Source organism: Sprattus sprattus (genome assembly GCF_963457725.1).
Source record: "Sprattus sprattus genome assembly, chromosome: 10".
Taxonomy (NCBI): Eukaryota; Metazoa; Chordata; class Actinopteri; order Clupeiformes; family Clupeidae; genus Sprattus; species Sprattus sprattus.
Window position 1 is genome coordinate 29,484,649 of NC_137908.1, and position 25,141 is coordinate 29,509,789.

The 25,141-nt window shown below is 42.5% G+C and overlaps 1 protein-coding gene across 3 annotated transcripts; it reads right to left on the reverse strand.

Moving 5' to 3' along the window:
* Window positions 1–670: 670 nt before the first annotated feature.
* timeless (timeless circadian clock) lies at window positions 671–21,002 on the reverse strand. 3 transcript variants are annotated; one of them, XM_080846663.1, is made up of 31 exons: window positions 20,976–21,002; window positions 18,084–18,113; window positions 17,555–17,690; window positions 16,636–16,789; window positions 15,988–16,102; window positions 15,589–15,651; window positions 14,136–14,237; window positions 13,473–13,628; window positions 12,213–12,346; window positions 11,885–11,972; window positions 10,884–11,060; window positions 10,434–10,651; window positions 10,061–10,164; window positions 9,663–9,832; window positions 9,306–9,428; window positions 8,876–9,027; window positions 8,461–8,558; window positions 7,885–8,002; window positions 7,488–7,689; window positions 6,734–6,873; window positions 5,176–5,261; window positions 4,733–4,856; window positions 4,279–4,361; window positions 3,928–4,076; window positions 3,463–3,706; window positions 3,257–3,325; window positions 2,967–3,055; window positions 2,130–2,355; window positions 1,932–1,974; window positions 1,752–1,822; window positions 671–1,622 (listed from the first exon to the last, which is right to left on the reverse strand). In XM_080846663.1, the coding sequence occupies exons 3-31, from the start codon at window positions 17,649–17,651 to the stop codon at window positions 1,495–1,497; spliced, it is 3,723 nt and encodes a 1,240-aa protein (XP_080702789.1). In that variant the 5' UTR covers window positions 17,652–17,690; window positions 18,084–18,113; window positions 20,976–21,002; the 3' UTR covers window positions 671–1,494. The 3 variants fall into 3 exon arrangements, with proteins under 3 accessions (XP_080702789.1, XP_080702787.1, XP_080702788.1); XM_080846661.1 differs by having other exon boundaries at window positions 2,937–3,055; XM_080846662.1 differs by lacking the exon at window positions 20,976–21,002 and adding an exon at window positions 20,325–20,419 and having other exon boundaries at window positions 2,937–3,055.
* Window positions 21,003–25,141: the final 4,139 nt, after the last annotated feature.

The window sequence follows — 25,141 nt, forward strand, 5'->3', positions numbered from 1 at the left end:
CATGTCAATACCAGGTATTTGTTCAACATATTGTCCAGATCAAATCAGTGGTTTGTATTATTTGTCTGTGTTCCAGACATCACAATAAATTAAGTTAGGCAGAACTTGAATTAGACTAGGGTTCCTGAAACCTTTTCAGTTTCTGTATACACATCATGCTTTATGACTGATTTGCTTTACAACAAATCTTAAAAATTAAGATATATCTCCCAATTAAAGGTACTCTTTTAACATTTACTCTTCCTGACTTAAAGCCTCAACCAGAGAAGCAAACACACTCAGTGGCTTGTCTAGGTACCTAATGTCCTCAGAGCTGGCAGCTGAGAATTCAATTACAGGTCCTCAGACTGTCAAATCATTTATCCAAAAGCTCCTGAACAAACTCAGGAAATTGAAGAGGATGTTGCCACTGCAAAACTGGAAATCAGATATTGACTGCCCCCTAGAGGCCATGTTCCTAACAGCAAATATCTGGTAGGCATGGTAACCACTGATCATAAGGAGAAGGATGAGCGATAGAATTTTCATGAGATTTGCTGTCCGGCATTTTGGTCAAGCTGTTTTAAGCCATTTCTGACAGATGGGGGGCAAGTGGTAAAAACAATGAAAGGCAAACATCTGAGTGTTTTGTGGATGTGTATTTGTGATTGTTAATTAAAACCCGATGACATGAACCACGGTATTACTTTATTTATTTTATCATTATGCACAGGTTCAGAACATGGAACCTATACTTAACCTGACATTCATGAAGCTTCAGGTCTACAGCTTCCTACAAAAAAAAAAGCCAAAAATGCAAAGAGCTTCTTATAGTTGGATTACAACACATTTCCTGTCAATAATCTCATTTGTTCAAAAAGGACCAGACAAACTTTTTGGAGTCACCATCCAAGGTGTTTTGTCTTGCAGAATGGACTACAGACCTAAACAACAACAACAAAGCACACAAATAACATGGGCCCAACACATGGAAGAAAATGTTACACACAACAATGAAACAGACCAATACACCGACTAGCATTATTTAATATTTTCAACCAACATTCCTGTCTCAGAGTAACTGCAGAAATAGTGTTGGTCCAACAGACTACCCTCCTGTGTCTTATTATGTATGTGTGTGTGTGTGTGTTTCTGCTATGTTATCCTCCTCACACAAATCAATGATCATTTACCAACCCAAGACAGTAATGTGGAAAAGCAAAAAACAGATAAATGAATACGCAAACTCAACATTACAATTGAGATGCCAATCTCTGCCAGCATCCACCATCATTGGTTACTTCAGGCACTAGAGTGGGGAGGAGTTGGTATGTTCCTAGTCAAGTTTTTATCCTGGCGAGGCCAGGAACTTTGACCCACATAACACACTTGAAGACTTCAAATGATTTGGTCACAATGGAGAGGTTGCTCTAACGTTACATCCCCTTCAACTCGTATAGTGCGAGGTTCAAGGGCCGGTTTGCCCGCGTTTCCCTGCATTATACTGCAATAGTTTTAGTTATCCTCATCATCACTCAGCACCCGGTGCCGTCTGCGCTTGGCAGGGGCAGAATGTTCCTCGCCGTCTGAATCGTCAGCCCCGATCTCATTCCCCACCTCCATCTTGGAAGAGGAGTCCTCATCTGGATATAAAAAGAAAAATCAAGGTCAGAACCACAGGAATGACGAAGGGAAATGTTAACCAGACTGATCACAAGGTAATAATAATGATAAGGATTGTAATAATTAGCAATTCTCTGATGGTGCAGTACCTCTCTCATCATCATCATCACTGTCCAACATCCGACTTCTTTTACCACCAGATCTGCCCTCTCCTGCCCCCCTGCACGAAGAAACAAAGAAAGGATCACTGCAAGTCACAGAGGTCAAGACTGACTATAGCTCCACTGAAAATCCTTCTGTGTAAAAAGCATGTCGACAAAAGCTCTTACTGCTGTTGGTCACTGGCAGACATAGGCTCAGCTGTGAGGGATTCTGAGGAGAAGAGAGAAAAGAAATGTACACAGATGAACTCACAGTTTGTGAGGAAATTCCAATTAAGCAGTTTAAACGAGTGAAAGAGTAAGAGTAAGAGAAAAAGAGGAGAGTGTGTGTGTGTGTGTGTGTGTGTGTATTCTGTCCCTGCTTACTTGTTGTGTCAGTGGACGGGTGTTTCCTATTGCGGGCGAGCAGTAGTGCTCTCAGGGCCTGCGCTCTCTGCTCGTGGGATGTGGCCTCGTCCTGGGGCTCCGGAGATTCAGGCCTCTCAGCCTGCTCCCTTTCCCCTGCTGGAAGCTCCTCTGAGGGGCACAACGATGAGGCTGCCCCCCTTAGCTGGTTTATGCTGATGGTGACTGGGATTCTCCAGAAAGATTCCTGATGATGAAGAAAACAGGACCGTTTCACATTTTTTAAACATTACATGACACAGACAAAAAGAAAAATAACAACTTGTGTAGTCTCAGTGAGCCTACAATGAAATGAGGAAAAATAGATTCTAACTGAACCCCTGCTATAGGGAATTCATGACAGATCTTCAGACCTACACTGCAAAAATGCTTTTCTAACCTAGTGTTATTACTCTTATATTGAGATGAAAAAATCTAGTTGGTCTTGTTTCTAGCTAAATTGTACTTACCTAGTGCTCTTTGGTAAGGTTATTTTTGCCTATTTCAAGCAAATATTACTTATTTTAAGAAATCTTAACAAGCAAATTTGGCTGCCAGTGCGTTAAGCAAATTTGGCTTAAAACAAGCAAATTTGGCTGCCAGTGCGTTAAGCAAATTTGGCTTGTTAAGATTTCTTAAAATAAGTAATATTTGCTTGAAATAGGCAAAAATAACCTTACCAAAGAGCACTAGGTAAGTTCAATTTAGCTAGAAACAAGACCAACTAGATTTTTTCATCTCAATATAAGAGTAATAACACTAGGTTAGAAAAGCATTTTTGCAGTGTACCTGCTCATCAGCAGGTGCACGCATGCCCACTTTTCTTAGAAGCTTCTGGAAACTTCGGTTGTCCATGGCGTCCTCGTTCTCCTCATTTAGAGGCACCAGAGGTACAGCATGAGAAGTTCCTGAGGGTGACGAGGGGAAAGCAAAAGCAATGGAGAGATTTGAGAAATGGGTGTTAATGTCAAGTGCAATACTGGGAAATACTATTACTACATGGTTGAGCACTTTGTATTCATTCAATGGGAAATATTGGCAATTTTGGTACCAAACAATAACTATGTTGTGTGTATTTTCAGTTCAATGGTTTCATTTGGTTTGCATACCTTCCTCAGCACGGTCATTTGCTGTTCTGTTCAAGCAGTTCTGAAGCCACAAAAGGGGTCCTGCCAGGCCTGTGAAGACACAAAAAAATGATTGAGAGGTGATTCATACACAGTCAGTGGTTCTGAGTGGTCAAGATCCAGTGAAAGTGCAACATACACCCCCCCATACCATTAGGAGCTGGACAAGATTGTCCCCTTCCACTCACCGTCCTGCTGTAAGCTTCTGACCATGCTCTCCACGTTGACATCTCTCTCCACTGAGCTCCCTTTACTTTTGCCTCTCTTCTTCTGGGCTGCCAACACCCTGCTCTCCACCTCTTTCTCCTCCTCGCTTGGCTCTTCCTCATCGGAGTAATCTTCTTCCACCTCCTCCTCCTCCTCATCTTCGTCTTTCTCCAGGCCTTCCTCCCTTGGTTCTCCACTCAAGTCAGCAAAGAAGTCCTCTTCAGTCTGGCAGCAAGCGAGAGTGGAAACAGGACCATGAATTCATTGGCAGTTTATACTTAAATTCTTTACAGAGAAGACGGGGTGGTTTTATGCAGTATTAAAAAAAGATTTAAAATCTAAATCAGTGGCCAAAGGAGACAAACATACTGCAAAGTTTTGAGTAATGCATGCCTGGCTCACACTTAATTCCAATGTGAGAGCAGAGGACAGGAGGAGAGCCGTACCATTCCAGCGCTCTTCCCAGTGGCCTGGCGTCGTCTCTTCTTGTAGAGCTCCTTGCGGTCGCCCACCAGGCCAAGGCTGAGCAGCTTGTCTACTACGCGAGCTCGGGAGCGCTTCGCCGTCAACCGCTTCAGAATGTTCCCCAGTATATCTGAGGGAAGAAAGGCAGTATGAGATTCGGGCCGTGACACCAAGTCTACAATGAGCTAAGGGGCTTACAACCAGGTTTGATACTAAAGATAAACTCAGGCTTCAGGGGTAAAAGGACAATAGAAATTCTTAGGTCAGGACACAGACAACAGAGTGTTAAACAGCAGTCATCACCGACTCAAAAAAGACCACGTGAGTCTCACCATCAGAGCTCTTGTGGTCTTCAAACAATCTCGACAGCTCTTCCTCCTGGTCCTCACTCCACAGCACAATACGCGTGCCTTTCCTTCAGGACAAAGCAAGGGAGACGGGAAAGAAACAGAAGACAAATACGCTTGTGAAAATGGAATGAAGTTATTGGGGTGGGAGGGTTGGTGGCTTTTTCCACCTGGTTTGTGTCACTGCAGCTCCAGGCTTGTCACTTAGCAGTCTCCGCTTTATACAAGACATAAAATCCATGTACATACTTTTGTACTTTCAAAAGCACACAAGGCCTATGCAATAACTGTCCACGTAAACAACAGCTGACACCTGTTGTACACAGTAATTGACTAGGCAGGCGCTACTCCAATGACCACAATCCCTAACAGGGTTTTGAGACTAATTTTCATGCAGACCAAACATAGGATTACACATAAGTGACAAACAAACACTCACTTTTCTTTTTTCAGGTCCTTCACACTGTCCACAAGACCCATGGCAACCATCTGGGCTACGACCTGGCGACGGATACGGTCTGTGTTGCTGAGTAACGGCAGGAGAGTCTCTACAATGTCAGGAACTAAAGATATGAAAGAACATGAAAAAGAGGAATAGAATTAAGTATCTTAGGGACACAGTATCCATTTCATTGCTCCTCCTTTGGCAAACGGAGTTGCATAAAACACTAACTGAACAATGAAGTTGACCGTTAAACTTTAGATCTCACTTTGTTGAGACAAAATTATTGTTCACCCAATTGATCACCTACTTTAAATCAAGACTGTTCACCTACAATCCATGTTTGTAACTTTTACGGCAGAGAATGTAGGGAGAACCCTGATGTCACAAGACAGGAGGAGACTCTGACAGGTCACATGACCCCAGCAAGCTGGCCTTACCTCCGGAGTCCTTGTGCTCTTCATACAGTCTGTGCAGCTCCTCTTCCTCCTCTGGAGTCCATTTGGACTTTTTCTTTGCCCCCTCCCTGCAGATGTACACACAAACATGTCACAATAAAATGGACAAGACTCCCTCAGATGCAAACACTGTTTAACAGCTCAGTATAGTTCAGTTCATATACTAGGGCCTTCTTGAGAGAGGCCAAAGGAAAACAATTCTAATCTCATGCCAGAAGATCCAGTAGTTCTGTACCATTGCAAACCCCAAACAGACACACTAAATCAAGAACACAACCACATCACATGGTTATATACAGTAGAGCAGGGGTGCCCACACTTTTCTGAATGGTGATCTACCTTTTAAGTGTCTGGGTCAGAAAGATCTACTTACTGCGCACATTATGTGTCTTTTTAAAATGTACAATACCAAAACGAACACACAGTGTCATACGGGCTATTTCACTTAGGTTTCACACTTAAATGACAAGTTGAATTCATTTAAGATTGAGTTTAATTTCCATACCAACCCTGGAAATAACAACAGTAACATCCACAATAGAGGCTACTAATCAGCATGTGATGTCATACACAGTGACATTACATTGCCCATACAATTTAGTAGCCTACGTTTATAATAAAAAAAAAATCCACACATTGAAATGTAACTTTTAACACTAGGATTTTCTTTTAACATACATACATAGATAGTGGCATTTGGCCCACAGTACACACTCTCATACTAGAACTCACTGTTCAAACTGAAACTTTTTTTGTAGGCTACTACACAGAGAATCGAGCTACAGCGAAAACGAAAATGCAGCGGTAAAAGGAAAGCAATTGGGCTTGTCTGTAGTAGGCTATGAGATCAGGTAGATACATTATGGTTGTTATGGTAATGGTGTAACACACTTTTTAGCAACCGGCAGACTGGCCTGTCTACACGTCAATCAGCGGGCACATTATAATATCATTATATGGTAGGATGAATTGCTTTTCTGAAAAAGCGATTTTTTTTTTTTTTGCTAAGTTCTGTGAGCTACTCTCATTGGCCCTGCGATCGACCAGTCGATCGCGATCGACGTATTGGGCACCCCTGCAGTAGACTATTAAGCCTTATTCCTTGCATTTGAATAAAGGTCAGGTGTGCATTGCAAGCGTTGGCCAGCTGTTTGCTTGTGTGATTACTACAAGATTTTGGCTGAACTAGACTGATCAAGAGTGCTTTTTTTTTTTACCCTCCACAAATTGTTAACCAGGTAGCTCGCTAGACATCAACTTGAATGAATCAAGCTTACAGATTTGGTTAAAGCAGATGTCAGACATTTCAAACACTAACTTTAAACACTCAGTGCAGCAAAACAGGAATCTGACCCATTCTTCACACTAATGTGTTAAAACGCATCTTTTACCATTTGCCTTGTCCTTATTCTCAGTTTGTAATATTTTTAGGATTTTTTTTGTGAGCATCCTGTAAAATGAGATGATATCCCTCTCATTCCACCCCACCAAACCTCACCCTGACAAGCATTCATGCATATGCACACACACACACACTGACCCATCGTGAGAGTATCCTTCAGTCATCTCCCGAACAGCACCAACATTCTTCCAGAACAGCAGCTCAACGTATGCCTTGTTGTTCCGTGCTGCCAGTATAAAGAAGCGTTTCAGGACAAACTTGGCGAAAGTGACCAGCTCCTATACGGGAAGAATAAGGATATTTTGAATTTTTTAAGGTGAAATCGATTTAGGAAGACTGCTGAGGAAATTCAGACCTAGGGACTAATTCGGAGACTGACTAAACCTTTCCACCTTCAGTGATGTTAAGTTAGTGTAGTTGACTCTACAGTGGTAGGCCTGGCCTGCCAGCAATTCAGCATGCCTTCAAACCATGTGCAAAAACTCTGTTCCAATTCCACTACCTTCCCTTATGTTGATTTAAACTTAACTAAGAGACACTCAGTTGTTAAGGAAAGTATGGGTTTTCCCATTGACTGCCTGTATTTTGGCGCCATCTGTCTTTTTGCATGTGCCAGAGGCTTAGAACAAATAAGCATTTGAAACACCACAATCGGCATTACGTCTGCCGTCTAGACCGTTTCTCAAATAAACGATAACATCTCCTTTTCCCACATCAGAGGTATAAAAAGAAAAGTGTTACATCTACTTTATAATCTACTCCTCTGAGAAGGCGGGGCATATTTTCCTCATGGGCCAAACACATAGACGGAGACACGTGTACAACCCATGAACCCATGTCCGCCATCGGAACTGCGCCCACTCAACCCTCACTGGCAGCTTGCCGTAGCTACCTTATAGACAGCGGCTGCTGGGTCTCCGAGGATCTTGTTGAAGAGGCAGAAGACGGAGAGCTGGAAGAGCAGCGGCTCCATCTTGAGGTCGACGGCGATGCGGTGGAGCATGCGGGCGACGCAGTGGTTGGTGTGAGGCGTGTTCTGAGAGTACGTGCGCAGCATCAGCACGTACGGACGCACAATGGCAGGGCTGGCAAACCTGGCGGAGGGGCAAAATGGAAACACAGGCTTAGACCATCTAGCTTCAAGACCATAATGTGAATACAATTTTACTGTAGTTAAGACGCTGATTTGGCAAGTCAAGTATTACAAAGCATATGCCAGACCCAGTACACCTTTTTTTCCCAGCAAAAAAGTAATAGCTGGGAGACACTGAAACCTGGTTTTCACATACCGTTTGATAAACTCCAGAAAATTGAACTCTGTTTCCGACACCCTTACTGACTCCAGCTCCTCCTCCTCTTCCTCCTTCTCGTCCTCCTCCTCTATGGCGTTCTCTTGTGCAGCTGTCCCTAGCAGCAGAGGGAACATAGTCAATGAAATAATAACTGCAAATTACTGCTTGCAATTTCTCCCATAGTTTTGGAAAGGATTTGTATTCTATGAACAATTTCCCCATCTTTTCTTAGCATTCTCCTTTTTTTTAATCTGTAGACAAATGTATATTGCAGGCATCTAATTAACCACTGATGTCTTAGGGCTGAAATACACATACGCGTTTTTTTAAAACGGGACGCGAGCAAATGCATTGATTCCTATGGTACGGCGCGCTTTGCGTGGGCGCCCCTTCTCCACCACGCGTTGCGTCTTTATGGCGTTTTTTAGGTGTGCTTAAAAGTTGAACTATTCTCAACTTTCCAGAGCAAGGCAGGGAAGCGCACCGCTTCTGTTTTGGCCGCCGCACTTTGCCAAGGCGTTACTGAAGCGCTTCTGCCTGAAAAAAGACGCGTATGTGTATCTGAACCCTTACTGGGTAGGTTGACAAAGAGAATCTGCTTGAGCAAGTCCAGCTCCTCGTCAGGTTCGACATCAGTGGCACCAAACACATCTCCCTCAGGCCATACCTCTCTGTGAGTGGAGGAGAGAGAGACAGAGAGAGAGAGAGAGAGAGAGAGAGAGAGAGAGAGAGAGAGAGAGAGAGAGAGAGAGATAAAGAAAGAAAGAAAGAAAGAAAGAAAGAAAAGACATCATCATCACACAAGCACAAAGAGGCAGCCCTTGAACATGTGACTGAGTCAATTCTGAATTTTACCATTGCTACCAAACTACAACAAGTAAAAACAAACAAACCTTCAGATTAGTTTATGAAATAAATATCGAAAAAAGTGGATAGAATTCTTAAATCACTGAATGGTTGACAGACGCAGTGATCTGTGATTTCTGACCTGGCAGCACGGAGCAGGCTGAGGGCCTCAGGGCCTTGGCGGCCAATCAGGGCATCCTGGATGCGGACCATAGCCTCTGTGCGCTGCTCTTCCAATGGGGTTTCTGATGCCGCATCAAAGGGCACAGCGCCCTCTACCAGGGAGGAGGGTAACTGCAAACAGAGGGAACTGGAGCTCAAGACTAATGGGCTACAAGAATAGGATACAGGTGCAGTCAAGCAGGTTATGTTTAATTTACTATTCAAACAACCACATTTCTGGAAAAGAGTACTGTGCAGAAGGTGTTTAATCTTAACCACTGAACATTTTGATATTGTCAGCGTGTATTTCAAGGTGCTGCTTGGTTGCATTTCGTCATAAGTGAATACCAGACATTGGAATCTAACTGTAATAACATTTGTGTGTGTGAGTGTGTGGTGTAGGTGTTTACCTGGAAGCTTGCTGCTCTGAGGTCCTGTGAGACGATCTGCCAGGCTTCCTCCAGAGCCTCTGGTGTGTTCTCCTGAGCTGCCTGCTTCTTCTGACTCTTCTTCCTGCGCTTCACCCTCTTTTTCTGTTAAGAAAAGTGGAACATGGATGTGTCTGAGGTTCAGCTTTCGTGACCATTATTATGCATGGGGTAGCAAAAGTCGCAAGAGATAGAGTTTAGGTTCTTTCAGTCGAAAAAAAAAAAGGTTTAATGGATACCAATATCCATTGCAACATATTCTTGCACTTTTTAACAGTCAATATTCAGTAGCAGCAGCAGTCTTCCATGGTCACACGTTAGAACCAACGGCACCCTCACCTGCACCATGAGGTTGTTGCGGCCGGTGCAGAATCGCTCCAGCATGCGCAGAAACAGGTGTGTGGACTCCACCAGGTCTCGCAGGAAGGAGCGTGGCTGCGTCCGCTCATCAAACTTACGCAACAGTGTGAGGAAGATCTCCCGGTACTCCATCATGTAGAAGATATTACCTGGGGAGGAAAACATAGGGGCGGCAAACACAATTAAAAGAAAGCCTGGCGAGATCAATCAATCAATCAATCAATCAATCAGTCAACCTAAAACAGGATACATGTCCTAAAAGCAGTCATCTCTGGCACAATGTTTGGACAACATGTCACAGTACATCAGTGCTGTTCATCCTGTGATTATGGTTAGGATAAAAGGCACGGAGCTGATGGGAAGCGTGACCAGCATACTTTTGATGACGTTGGCGCTCTGGCGGACATTTTCATCCTTTGATCTGTCCATCTCACTTAGAGTCAACAGCAGCTCCTGGTATGCCTTCAGGGCCAGGTGCATCCTGGGAAAAGGAAAACGAGAACACAAGTCCTCTTTTTAAATGAAAAGAAAGCACGTTCACACACACAATCAAGAACAGGTGCAGCGAAGACAAAGCCTACTCTTTTATGAAAGTCTCAGTTCATACTCTAAATCCAGCTTCAAGCCAGCTCACACATAAAACGGTTACTTAGCCTCCCTTGAACACATCACAGAAAACACGAAGTGCCAGTATCCACTCATTAATGTAATGCCATTAACTTGCAGGTAAGTGAGGCATTGGTTTCTGACCTGCGTGACCAGGAGGTGGCCTCTTTGCGGTCCATGAGCATCATCTCATAGTAGTTGGTGATGTTCTTCTCAATGAAATGGAAAGCGCGGATAGAAAGGGTCTCAGAGACAAGGTCCGGCTGGAAGCCATTTAAGCGGTTGAAGGCCATGAAGAAGTTGAGGGCCCACAGGTAGTAGGTCTCATCATGCTGCTGGGCTTGCTCCCGTTGCAGATTCTCCTGGGGGGGGGGTTATAGATATGGATGATCTCTGAGGTACTAAGGTTCTGATCAAGTCCAAATTCTCATCAAGCTATTTATAGGGGAATAATAATTAATAGAGGCTACTAATCCTGCTGTGAGGGGGAAGGGTAAAAGCAAGCTTGAGCAGAAGAGGAGGTAAGCAGGAAACTCTATCAGCATACCAAAGGTGACCAGACCCGCCCCATCATCAGTGCGTGCTCTGGCTCACCTTGACCAGGTACATGAGGTGGTTGTAGCAGTTCTCCAGGAAGTCGAGGCAGAACTCGCGCAGGAAGAGGCGCACGTTGAGGGCGGAGCGGCGTTTGGTCTCCGTGTCCTTTGCCATCTGCTTCCTCTTGGGCACACGGCGCACAGCCTTCCCCACATCATGAGAGTAGTTCTTAAACTGACCCCCAAAAAGAAATGTTAAAGATGAGGTGAGACTGCTGATGAACGTTAACTATGCAGGGCCTACAAGAAGTAACGGCACTCTTTGCTTTGGTATTAAATGAGTGTGACCATTCATTATCTGTTTTATTTGAGTTGCAAAATGTCTTGATTGTAGTACTATTCTTGAGTAATGTGTTGCATTTGAAGCAGGCTGGACAACCGCAGCTTTCTATGCCGACTCAAGATACAACCCGGTGGAGTAAAACTGTACTTACAAGTGGGCAACCTTCTCATGTAAAGAGATTAGCCCAAGATTTTTAAACTTGGCATGTCATTTAAGACGGAAAGTCGTTAACAGTGTTACTCCATTCAGTAGCAAAGGCCACAAAGCACAACTCACTTGTATTGATAGCATTAAGCACTTCCGTTTATCAACAGTTGCCAAGAACCACCAACACCTATGAGTGCCAATTTACTGGAAAGAAATTGAACTCTACTCCTAATTGCATTTTGAAAGGATTATTTAGTTAAAATATAGTCCATTCATCCCTCTCTGGGAAACCGATTAAAGATAAAGCAACAGATTAATCTAAATAGTCAGCTTATTACAGCGGTGATAAAGATAGGCTTTGATGTGGATGAAGGCATCAGGACTGGGTCTGCTTGAGAGAGAGTCATCTAGCTGTTGTGGTGAGTAAACTCTTTTTCATCTCATGCGTCTTACAGTTAAAGCGAGTTGTGCATCTAAAGGAGCACTGTGTTACATTAAGAGTGAGTTGCACATCTAATCACAACACAAATGCAGTCCACATAGAGTGGGGCTTCTTGACGCAGACTCACATTGTGCAAACCCTGGTGAAAAATTACGTCCTTCTCCCCGATGGACCTCAGTCCCTCCACCACATAAGAGCCTCGGAAACGGGAGTGTCTGGAGACAAAGACAGCAGGAGAATACATTGTCTTCTCAGTGTTTTAGAATGGCTGTATGGTTGGGTCAAAAGGGGAGAGGTCTCATGTAAACAGTCAAAGTAAAGAAATGAAATAAAGTCAATTTCAGCAATGACCATTTAGTCCATAATGCACAATAACCTCCCATGAAACTCTATGCAAACACAATGTTGATAGCAGACACATCTACACAGATATACACACACATACAGATATATACCTGGAGCCTCTCTGCATGGTGCGTGTGTGTTTCTCTGCCTGTTCTTTGGCTCTGAGAGCCTCCAGCTCCTGTGCGTCCTTCTGCTTCTCCTGTGATGACCTCGTCTGACCAGCTTTGGCCAGCACCTCTGGGGCCTTCAGGGGAGAGAGAACAAGACTGAGCACTTCCACAGCTACAGCAGGCCTGCCAGCACCAACTAACTACCAGTCTACTAACTGCTGCTGGCTTGTGATATACCTCACTTCCATACCGAAAGTCATATCTGCAGAAAAGCTAACAATACAGTTAGTCTCCCAAATCAGAGATCACTGGTTAAAATCTCAGGGTGTCAAAACATCCTGGTCAGTTGTGGTCTCTGTCGGTCAACGATGGGTGGAAGAATCTACGATCCACCACAAGCAGTAATTCTAATTGATGATTGGTTAAGATCAGTGTGAAGAAAATATGCTTTATAATTTTATCATGTTGTGTTTTAGTTTGTTAAATAGATTTTCCATGTGTTTCTTTGTTCTGTTGAGAGAAATGCAGAGTCTGTGTTCCTGTTGAGAAAGAAGTCTGTGCCTGGTATGAGAAAGAGGCCCACTTGGGATGTTAACTTAGAGATGTCATGAATGTTTATAGTAGCCTAATTTATTGCCTTAGTGCCTGGGAACGAAGAAGAGACTGTTTAGGAGCTATATGAACAAAGGACCTGAGAGGGGTTTCATTTTAAACTTGAATATGTGAATATTAATTTCAATAAAGAGCAGACATTTTGTAGGATAGGCCAGTGCCTTGGTTGAAGACAATCATGCAAGTCACTCCTCTTGGGCCCAGAGTAAATGTCTGTATTTAATAATATTCTTGGGTGTGTGCGTCTCAATTCTGAGGTAAAGAACACAGTCCTAGGTTAAGGGTTATTTCCCGGACAATCAGTCACCGTGTTTGACGTTCTGGTCAGGGAACTGATCTTAACCAATCATCAATTAGAATTACTTCCGGTAAGCGGATCGTAGTTTCTTCCACCCATCGTTGACCGACAGTCTCCTTTTTTTCCCGAATCTAGAACTTGAACAATTGCCAACGCTTTATCTCTTCAAATGTGGCGCACTATGAGGAAAGGTGTCGTTTCATCATGTAGCAATAGACGCTATGAGCATATCACAGCTTCGTCACAACGTCCCTTTCGTCACGTGACACTGTAAATGCTCCAAATGACATCATCTTTGCCCCACACTAGCTACTCGGGTAGTCTCGGCCTGCGAGGCGTGAGGTTCTCACCTGGTCGCGGAACATGAGAGAGACGACCTCCAGAACGTGCATGCTCCACTGCTGCTCGCTCTGGGCACTGGCCAGGAACTTGAGCAAGTCGTCAAAGCCGCTCAGATGGATGGCCCACAGCAGCTTGTCGTGCACGCTCGCGTCGTCATCCACATTCTGGCAGGGACCACAAAAAGCTTTTCAGTTTAGGATTTTGGTAACTTACAATAAAGCCCAACATACTGCACACAGCCCAGTCAAATTAATTATAACATGAAGCTGCATGGTATGTTAATTTGCATTTACTTATTCAGCTGACGTTTTTGTCCAAATCGACTTTTAAGTACAGTACAGATACACTGTTTTTATCAGCATGTGTACATGTGTGTTTCCTGGGGACTGGGCCCATGATGTTGGTGCTGTTAGCACCTTGCCCAACCAGGAATCTTAATATCAAGGGATCCTTGACGCCACCCACCCCACTTCATCAGTTATGCAAAGGATTTTAATTAGACCACTGCAGAGCCTGAGAAAGCCCCAGAGCTCTCAGAGCACCTCATTCTGTGATGCCTTTAAGAGTAGTCTCCTAGTATGAACATTCCACACATGCATGGCTTACTGCTTCAACATGACAATGGCAGTGTTGTCTGAATACTAGCTAGTGGGGACATGTTTATCTCTGACCTTTTCCTCATATTGGTCAGTGGGAATGTGCAGGACATTCCTGACCAGGAGTATTATCCGCTCTACCAGCAGGTTGTCCTCCTCCTGACGCTGTTCCCAGTCCTTAGAAGGAAAGTGAAAGATAGCACAAAAAGAAGAGGCCAAAAGTCAATGACACACATAGAACATTCACAGTGTTGTATAGTAACGAAGTAGAAATACTTCGTTACTGAACTTAAGTAGTTTTTTTGGATATCTGTACTTTACTACTTATATTTCTGATGACTTTTACTTTTACGCTACATTTTGCAAAGAAAACTGATACTTTTACTCCGATACATTTCCCCTGAAACCTTCGTTACTCGTTACAAAATCGAATCATCTTTAGAAAAAATAATAATCATGAGAGTGATGAGACCTAAGTCGGGGACTGTGGTAGAACAGACTCCAAGCAGGTTTGGCGAATCAGCTGTCCTAGCAGACGTAAATGCGATTTTGACCGTTCTCAAAAGCCCCCTTAGTTACCGTTGCTACGTCAGACAAAACTCCGAGGACTGTACCCAAAAGCATGGCTACGACGAGGACAAGCCGCGCTATATCTGTCAGTGTCAGTGATTCTTTATGGAGTAATATATCCGCGATATCCTCCAGATCAAGGCAAAATGGACTGCAATATGCAGTGGAAGAACATATTAAAAACATTAAGATCAACAACAACGAAGGGGACACAACAATAATAATCAAAGCAATAGCATACAGGTGTCAATCAGGGAATAGCTCAGCGTAAAATTCCAGACGGGAACATTAACATTTTGACGTCAACATTTTGATTTTAACATTAACACATTTGTTGAAGAGACTAGTTATATACTAGAAGTGGTAATACTACCAGTTGACATTAACCATAACTGTTTGTGGATGTTATCTTAACTAGATAGTTAGTTACCACCTAGCAAAAGTGTAGATCGCTATCTATATCTAGCTGCAAGCAGCTTCATTTGCAGACATACAGTAGCCTATGTGTTTGTCTTTGTCGATGTATTGAGTAGGGAGTGGGGTTCAAATCAGCCCATGTTAATGAGTTTGCTCATTTTAGTCTGAATAATTCTGACCCTTTGCTTTTTTATTAACAGCATTTACTTTTTACTTTTACTTTCAATACTTAAGTACATTTAATATCAGAAAATTACTTTTGATACTTAAGTACAGTAAAGATCAGATACTTTAATACTTTTACTTAAGTAATATTCTAAAAGGTGACTTTTACTTTTACTTGAGTAATTTTCCAGTAACGTATCTGTACTTTTACTCAAGTATGGCTTTTGAGTACTTTATACAACACTGAACATTCATGGAACATGAATTGAATGTTTATAGTTACACATTTTAAGACTCAATATCCCATGTAACCTATTGCAAGGGAATGTTGTGTACAATTATGAGACAGGTAATCCCTTTTTTAGCTTTTACTCACCAACTGAAGCAGGTTGTAGAGGGTCTCACTCAGGACACCGAAAACCTTCTCACTGGCAAAAGCCTATCAGGGGTGAAAAGAAGAAAAAATATGTCGAGTCATTCCAAATTCAACAGCTGGTTCTGAGACAAAGAGTGACGAGCCATTTTCTTTTCAAAACAAGAAGTGTGTTCCAACAAGGAGGCATGCCTTACGGATAGGTCATGTGTAACTCCAAATCTCAAATATGTCCAAACCAGCAAATGAGAACATTTGTGGATTAAAAATGCGCATACATTGTTGAAATCGACAGCATGGTACTCAAGTATAAATGACTAAACCAATGGCCTGGCAACAGTTGGTATCTAAAATGCTTGGAAAAAGTTAAAAATGGTGCAAGGTGATGGCATAGTAACGGACCTCTTTATAAGCCTGTAGGTATGACACCACCTGGAGGAAATGATGTCTGAATGTGGGATCATCAGGGACTTTGCCAAAGCAGAGCAGTGCAGGCTGGGTAAGGTTCACCATAAGCCTGTAGAGTACACAAGTGAGGGTAGGTCTTGAAACACAACCACACACAGAGGGTTGCAAAACAGGGTATGCAGTAACAGTCTACTGTATAAATTCTCTCTCAAGCCATAAGAATAAAAACCTTTGTGAAAATATAAAAAAACAAAAGGACATATACATATGTCATACATAACATATACTTCAGAAGGTCGCATCTCTAAGCAGACCAATGTGTTGTATCAACATTTGTTCACTAAGTACAAAAGGCTAATGGAAACGCCCACTTCATTTGTTTCATCAGTCACTGACCTGAAATCATACTGGATTTTTATGGGTAGAAAAACATGGAGACTTGACACAAGTATGAAAAGCAAGTTAACATGGTCAAGCATCAAGTGCTCAGTGAAAATGACAAAAACTAAAAACACACCCATGGTAATGACGGACCAAAGCGATTGGTTCATTTCAATAAAGAGGGGGCTTAGAGTACAGGGGCGACATGAGTTCCAGACAAATCTATGCCTGTGTGTATCTGAATGTGCATGTGTGCAGTACCTGATGCAGGCGTCAAACAGTGGCTTGTCCTGGCCATGCTGTGCGATGATTGGCAGAAGGTCATTCTGCAGGATCTGAGCTGCGCCAAGCTGCTGGCGGATGTCACGCGTGTCATCCTCATGCCGCAGGTAGCGAATCAGATCCTTCACACTCTCTGCGCCCACACAGAAAAACACAGACATTAGAGACATGTGCCTGTGTGGTTTTCTTTGTGGTCTGCTGACACTTGTCTTGGTGTATGGACTTCATTCAAGGCACGACTCAAAAGGTTGGTCTGAGCGCACAGCCCAGAGTCTACAAAACACACGTTTGTGACACTTGGAGGAAGCTGGGAAAGAATTAGAAATTATTCCTATGACGATGTGATCGTCACTACAGACTAGTATGTGCTCTCACTGCCATGCCATGCCATTGAGCCCAGCTATTTGGCGTTGCGGTCAGAGTGCATGTTTGGCACCCTATAGACCCGGGTTCAATCCAGGTGGGGTTACCACGCTCTCCCTTCGCAACAAATTCATTATCAGGGGTAATTCTGTTAAGATTTTAAAAAAACTAGGCTCTAAAGTCCACAGCTAAATGCAACCACATTTATTGACCCTATTTTTAGATATTTTTGGGTCCAAACTTTGACCAAGAAAAATTAAGGACTGTAATCTGCCCAGTATTAGGTTATAATGCTATAACTGGTAACCATCAAATGGGAATACAAAATAATCCCATGGGGCAAGCATCTGTGTCACGGTAAACCGCTTGTTTGCACCACTGGAGTCTGAATAGTATCCCTAAGATAGACCTACATCTGTTGACCTCAGTAAATGTATATCAAAAGTAGTTTCGGTATTTTAAGTTTCAGTTTCTGTAGAGCATGACTGTAGAAGCCTGTTGTTTTGACCCTCTATACCAGCAGCAGCAGACTCACCTAAACAGTCGGGTTCCCGGTGGTAAGTTTCTCCCTCCAGGTAACCCAAGGCACTGCACGTAGCCAACAGCTCACAGTTCATCATGTACAAGTCCATAAAGCTCCAGCCTTACTGAGGGTTGCCCTGGGTCCCAATCTAATGAGGAAGCATGGCAGGACCACAGCAGGGAGGGAGAGAGATAGACAAGCACATGGAAAGAAGTGAAGGAGACAGGGGAAAACAGTGAAAGGACATGAATAACAGCAGATGGGTAGTTTGGTTTGAGGGTATCAGCATTAGAGGATAGCCCGTGGGAGGAGGAGGAGGAGGGTTAAAGATTAGAAGAAGAAAAACGATGCAATTCATGGGAGACAAGGGGGGGATCACAATAAGGGAAATAAAGTGCCACAGAGATATAAAAAATACGAAAGGAAAGAAAATAGAAGGTTGAGTTCAAATTCCAAACAAAAATATTGAATTTTACCAAAAAACGTTTTCCTTCCAAAAATATTAGTCATGTTATGACAAAAAGAAAACACAACCGCTCACCTGATTCTCAACAGCTGAGCTGTTTCAAACCTGAGGAAAAAAAATACACAAACAGATATAATAAATATACAAATAAAAAAAAAAAGAGAAGAAAATCTGCCAGTTGTACAAGTAATGACTAAATCCCACAACTGAGCAACACAACGTCCATCAGGCCTAATTCGGCGTACCCATCCCCTGCACATGCTCATTCACGACCAGTCTGCAATGGCAGGGCAGCGTGCGCAACCACCTGCGTGCGCAACAACTGTTTCAACAAGCCTGGAACACCTGCTCACAAGTGTACAACACATGCTCAACCACAAGAGGGAATTTGGCAGAACACTTCAGGGTCAGGGAGTTCCTTGTGTGGGGTAGAAGGGTATATGCAGGGGTTCTCTGGAGAGTAAAGGACCCGTGTCAAGTGTCACGTCCAGACAGCAGGTTATCCTGGGTGTGAAACTACACACCTCAAATTAAAGGTAGTGTGTGATTTTAATATGTTGCATAGACTGCCCACCTACACTTTTCAAATGATGATGTTACTGTTACTTACCCTAACCCAGGTTTGTACTCCCGAGGGGATCACCCCCCCAAAACCCTACCCTTAATAGCCAGGGGCATGTCATGATATAATTAAGTTGATAATTACATAATAGGCAGTGCATTGTTTATCTATTTATTTTGTGTGTATGACACATTTTCTCATATTTTTGTTTTATCCAATTATTATTTACCTGCTTATGCTGTGATAAAATTGTTCCTCACTACCATAACCTATAATAACATACACACACATAAGGCAACTTAGCTCTGTCCACTCACATTGTGTGTTTTCTTCTCCTCCAACTCCACTGTGGGAGGAGTCTTTTCACCTGATCTACCAGCAGAAAACAGCCTACAGCTGCTCATTCCCACCAAACTATCATGCCCAAATTCTTTTCTGCTTATAATACAGAGTTTAGAGGAGGGGGATGACACACCCGGCGCTTATGCAACAGTGATACTTACCCATAATGCATTGAGATAATAACCTAGTTTTCTAGGGTGAAAAAGAGGAAACACCGGAAACTGAACTAGGGATGTACTTAACCCTTTCAGCACCACAACCAAAACAGTAAGTGATCAATGCAACTGCCAAGCTCTCTACTGATTTTTATTGGGCATGCACATGCACAACTCCTATGACAAAACCTTGCTTGGGAAAAAAACGTCTGCAGAATACATAAAACCTAAAAGAACAGGCCTAATATTGTACTTGGATTAATGAATTCATAGGTTCAACAACATCTTGTTTATTTAATTTCGAATGTACCCGGTGATATATGCCTTGCAGTTTGCTTTCTATGAGTCATTAAGGAGTCTAAAACATACACGAAACAACCCCAAAATAACTGTGGAGATATTTCAAATTCATGGTATGATCTTTCCTCTCTACCACCAGCTTCTTTAGGGCTCAGATACGCGTTTTTGTAAAAACGGGACGCGAGCAAATGCATTGATTCCTATGGTACGGCGCGTTTAAAGCGTGCGCCCCTTCTCCACCACGCGTTGCGTCTTTGAAGCGTTTTTTAGGTGCGCTTAAAAGTTGAACTATTCTCAACTTTCCAGCGCAGGGCAGGGAAGCGCACCGCTTCTGTTTTGGCCGCCGCACTTTGCCAAGGCGTTACTGAAGCGTTTCTGCCTTAAAAAAGACGCGTATGTGTATCTGAGCCCTTATGTAGCCTGCCAAATTGCCAATGCACTGTAACGGACAGCTAGAGGGCACATTCCCTGGCTTTGACAAATGTGTACGAGATTAGAATCGCCAGTATTTATATGAACTGTAATGTTATACAGAAACATTGCCCACATACCATGACTTGTGTGATTCTCACAAGATACAACCTAGTAAGTTTCAATTTCGCTTATGTTCCTTAACTACCTAGCTAGCATGACCTAATCATAAGCACTACCTAGATAACTTACATTTAAAACAACCACACACTGCTGGAATTTAACCAAGATTAGAACATTTTTGTAAAAGATTGTGCCATGAGCCAACATGTCGTTAGTTTGGGAGCGCTTGTTTAACAGCTCTGTGATATAAAGACTATCAGAGGTAAGGTGAGGTACATGCAATCATAATCTAACATCCAATTATTGGTTGGTTAGTAAGTTTATATTCATAATGTTAGCGGTTGTAACTTTATGTTCATTACAACAAGCTAACGTAAAACAGACTACGTTGGACAATGCGGTTAGCAAGCCAAGCCCACTTACCAGACGGAGACGTAAGCCTTAATGGATTTCTTTTTCTATGGTCTTCAAATGACGATAGTATCAAGTCGACACAACCAACTATTTGCCCCGATTATATAATTATCTAACGTAAAACCGTAAACAGCTTTCTTGAAAGACTTCAGGAAGTTGAGGAAGACTCTAACAATCTCGCGCCAGAATTTCATGTGCACATACTGACGTCTCTTAAAGGGATATGCACACACTAGTCTTGATATGAAAACAGACACCATCACAGGCTGTCTACATCCCGTCAATATCCAAATGTATCGGTTGTTCCAAAAAAAAAAAGTAATTACAAGACGGCACACTTGTTCGACTAATCCTGGGTTGAGATATGCAAGTGATGTTAAGTGTTAGTTATTGGACATGACCGTGCATCTCACTGTCACTTAACGCTAGGCGATGATAATTCCTGTCATCTCAAAATGAAAAACTAAGACAACCTTCGAAAGCCCTGAGCGTCGCGATATCTGATTTATCGTCGCAACTTTTCAACAGTAGCTCAATAATCAATAGTAAACCCACACTGTGCAGTTCTTATGATCAGAAGCCTTGTCACTACACAAGCGAATTGCAAGTCGATGAACAAGGTCAGAATAAACTCTTGTTCACATGTAGACAATAGCATACCATTAATACTGAAGTCGTCACTCATCGTCTGGACTCTGGAGGATGTAGGCTACACATCGTCTGGAGCATGTACACAACACTGTCCCGTAACATACCAAATGCTTAAGAGGTGAGATTCCATTTGTAAAATATTTAAATATGCCACAAAATTCCACATGAGTGATTGCTATACACGTCATATAAAATAATAAACATCTTGTTTGTTTACAAGTTGTAGATGTTTTTGTAAAATCTAGGACAGAAGAATTACATGTATTTTTTGAATTGCCAAGTAACCCTCTGGGAGCAAACATGGTTTGATCCACGAGTCACACTCAAGACTGCGTGACATCCACCAGCTCGGGTACATCACAAACGTGTGGGCGATGTTGTTAAAGGTAATACATTGGGATAAAAGAACACTGATTATGTGGTTATGTTCTATCATTTGAAAGGTTGTAAGTAACTATAAATGTCAACACTGATAACTTGATGAACACGTTGTATGATAGGCCTATTACATTTTTTCAGATTCGAGAATAGGCTGCAACATTTTGCGTTTTTGTAGTTATTCTAAAACGCCCCTTTTTTATTTTATACTAAGTCATAATATCCCTTCTATGTTGCTTACTAAGCCTTCTTATAATTAGCTAGGCTACTCCGTTCGCTAAACTACTTTCTTATAATAGGCTAGCCTACATTATACTTTAGTAGGCAGAACGGAAATGATTAGGCTACTTGTTTTAGTGCCGTTATTTTGGTTGTCGCAATGTATTTCAGCGGATAAGGACATTAGTGTCAGGGGTTCCCAAGCAGTGATCAGACCCAGTTGCAGACGCAAAAACAGAGGTAGGCTAACTCTTTCCACAAAAGTGTCAGGAACACAACAGAAAAAGACGACCGAAGAGTCTTGATATAAACAGACTAACTTTTCGCTAAGGGCGACGTCACTGTGTTTTTAATATTAAAACTAATAAAATATTTTGCCTCGTCGGATATTTGTGTTTCTCTGGGTCTTTCACAAACTAGTTATAACGTCCTTACAAGATTTGAAAAGGATATCTCCCTTTGTTGCCTTACATTTCACCTTCTTGCGAGCTCTGACTGTCATTGGTCGACCGCCTTTCCAGTGTTGCCAGATAATTATCCTCCAAATACGATCATTTTGAGCCTTTGCTACGCCATTTCCAATCTGGCAACACTGAGCGCCTTGCCTCCACTAGTTGCATCGTTTACAATAGTAGGCCTACATACCATCATGTGAAAAATATGTCAAAACTTCGTCGCACGGATATCACTAGGCTACTGATATAGCCATTGCTTCGTCGCGGGGGGTAGCCTAATTACAGATATAAATATCATAGCTTTGTACTGACTATTAGGTCATTGTGTTTCTAAAGACATTTACTACCTGGGTTAAGCAAATAGCTTTTTTAAAGAGTTCTTTGTAAATCTTGTGGTGGCAAGCTAAAAAACCCTCAAAGATTCAACATCAGAGTCTCTGCACTCCATAGAACTTTAGAGCCTGAAAACAGCAATAGAGCTAAAATGAAGAAACCAAGTGTGTGAGTGCTGATGAGATATGATCTAACTTCCTGATTGGCTATAGCATGAACTTCAGGTCAAATAACCTGAAACTGTTGTGCCATAAGGGCAAGAACAGAACAGAACAGTTTATCGTATCGTATTCGCGTGTAGGTGTGAAGATTTTCAAGGGAAACGGCTCTTGTCGTTACGTGTTTACATGTGCAAAATGTGAACCGTTTACATTGCCGCGGGCATGTGCAAAGACCACGGAGATGTGCTCCCACCTGGTTTGTTTACTAACAACATCAACGTGGATCCGCATCGTGCACAGGCAGTGTAGTGGCTTAAAGTTCCCTTCTTTCTATCAGCATAGTTCTTAATATTTTCTTTGAATAACCACTCCCAGATGGAAAGAAAACGAGTCTACGCGTGGATGTGTTTCAACAACGGTAGAAAACTGTGTTTGCTCCGTCTTTTACTGAACTCATAATTATTTGACAGTGGTATTAGTTACAGTTGAGACACCCGAAATAACTTGCATGCGCAGCAATCCTGAGACGTGATTTTTAGTTTGCACATGAATACTAACGTCTTCTTTGATCCCAGGAAATTTGAGCACACAACCCATCTCCCTTACGGAGATATTGGCGAAAGTTGTTTTACCTACTTCATTGCAAACGTCTAGTTTTGCAAACGTGTCTAGTTTTTGTGCAGTAGTGAATAGAGTCTCAGTCTACTACACCATACATAGCATATCATGTTTGTAGAAAATGATTAAGGTGCAACAAATGGCAATAAGCATATTTAAATTAAATGATTCACATTGCAAGTAAAATGGTGCGGCTGGAGCAGATGCAGGGAGGGACAACGGTGACGCAGTTTGGATGTAGCGACAAACGTTTATGTGCTGTAACAAACAGTGTTAACCAGTATGTGAGTAACGTGGGTTTTATTAAAACAGCGGAGCATTTTACTCCCTCGCATTCTCTCTACAAACTTCCATATAGACGCGGGATCAGCAGAGGAAAATCTACTTTCCTTTTGGGAGAAACCAGGCCAGTCGTTCCCACGACTACAGCACCTTGCAAAACGAATTATATGCGTTCCAGCAACAAGTGCTGCGAGTGAGCGCTCCTTCAGTGCAGCAGGGCGCGTTATAAAAGCCAGGCGCTCTCGCCTGAATCCTGACACTGTAGATGCTATTTTATTCCTGCATAGTGCTAAGACAAATTCTAAATAGAACGAAGGTTAGGCAAATCAGCAGAGGTATATTTTGGTTACATTAGGATGGCTACGTTTATAGCTTGCGTTTTGGGCGCACCACAATGCCAAGAAGTTTGTCGCGACTGTAATGGCATATTTCATTGTGGGGGTGATTGATAGCTTAAGGCTTACGAGACACGGTGTTTTCCGATGTTTTACTGAGTCCTCTCTGTCTCTATCACACACACACACACACACACACACACACACACACACACACACACACACACTAACGGAAGCAAAAAAGGTTTAAATTAAGTGACGATCCCTCAAATGTCGCGTCTCCCACAAGCTATGAGTCAGCTGTCAGTATTGGAAGAAGCCTTAACGTCTCGAAGATGAAACTGCCTGGGTTATTTTGTTTCGTTAGGCTATTAGTTATATTTTAAAACAGCAAGTCATTGTAGCCTACCACTCGTGGAATAAGGAATTTCAAAGAGATGATGGAGTGATTTGACTCAGAAGTGACATTGGGCATTGGCAGCGCAGATGTTCAGAACAAGTTAAACTTCTAGCTCAGTAACATCAACAACTAAGAAAGAAGGTAAGAAAAATAGTCGGAAAACTTTGATTTGCAAGGGAAGCAGGCAAGTGTTGGGGTTGTTACAGTATATAGCCTACAATGTGGTGAAATTTCGGAATTAATAGGCTCCTAAATATGCTTTCTTTCATTTTGCAAAAAACAGTAGGCTATATTACCATATTAAAATGGTGTACCAAATTGCGTTTTATTACTGATAAAAAAATTGTAGGCCTACTAGCCTATTGGATCAGTCTCCTTTCAAGAACAGGCAAGAACTTTCTAGCCTCTAACTTTCTAGCCTCCTGTCACCGTCTCCCCCCAGTCACGCACCGACTCCCCCATGACACATCGGCCTGATTTGACACGCCCTTTTCTGAGCCGAACGATCGTGGTAAACCACCTCTCTCGAAAGGCTCAGATGATCGGCGGAAAAACGATCAGTTCACATCTAGACCCCTTATACATGAGGCAATTGTAACACGTTCGCGGGTTTCTATCGGTGCAGACGCGATGTAACAGCTTTACATTGACGCATGTATAAGGGGCTTGTAGTCTCATTACGTACAAGTACAGAATCAGTTGTTTGTTGAGGCGGCACCCATGGTCCAACACAATTCAGGAGGCTTAGGATAAATTGTCAGACTACAGGCAGTCTTTTGGACAAAAAGCTACAGTGATTTGACCTAGGGCTTAGGTTTATCAAATATTCTCTTGCACCACCATATCATACCTTAGACAGTGATCTTTTTACTGTAATAAGTACTTCCTAACAATGTGGAACCCTCTGTTACAAGTTGTCGTGACCTTTCATTTTTAACTGAAGGAAAGAAAACAATCACACATTTGTTGTTCCAGTGTAGTTTATTTGTATTTT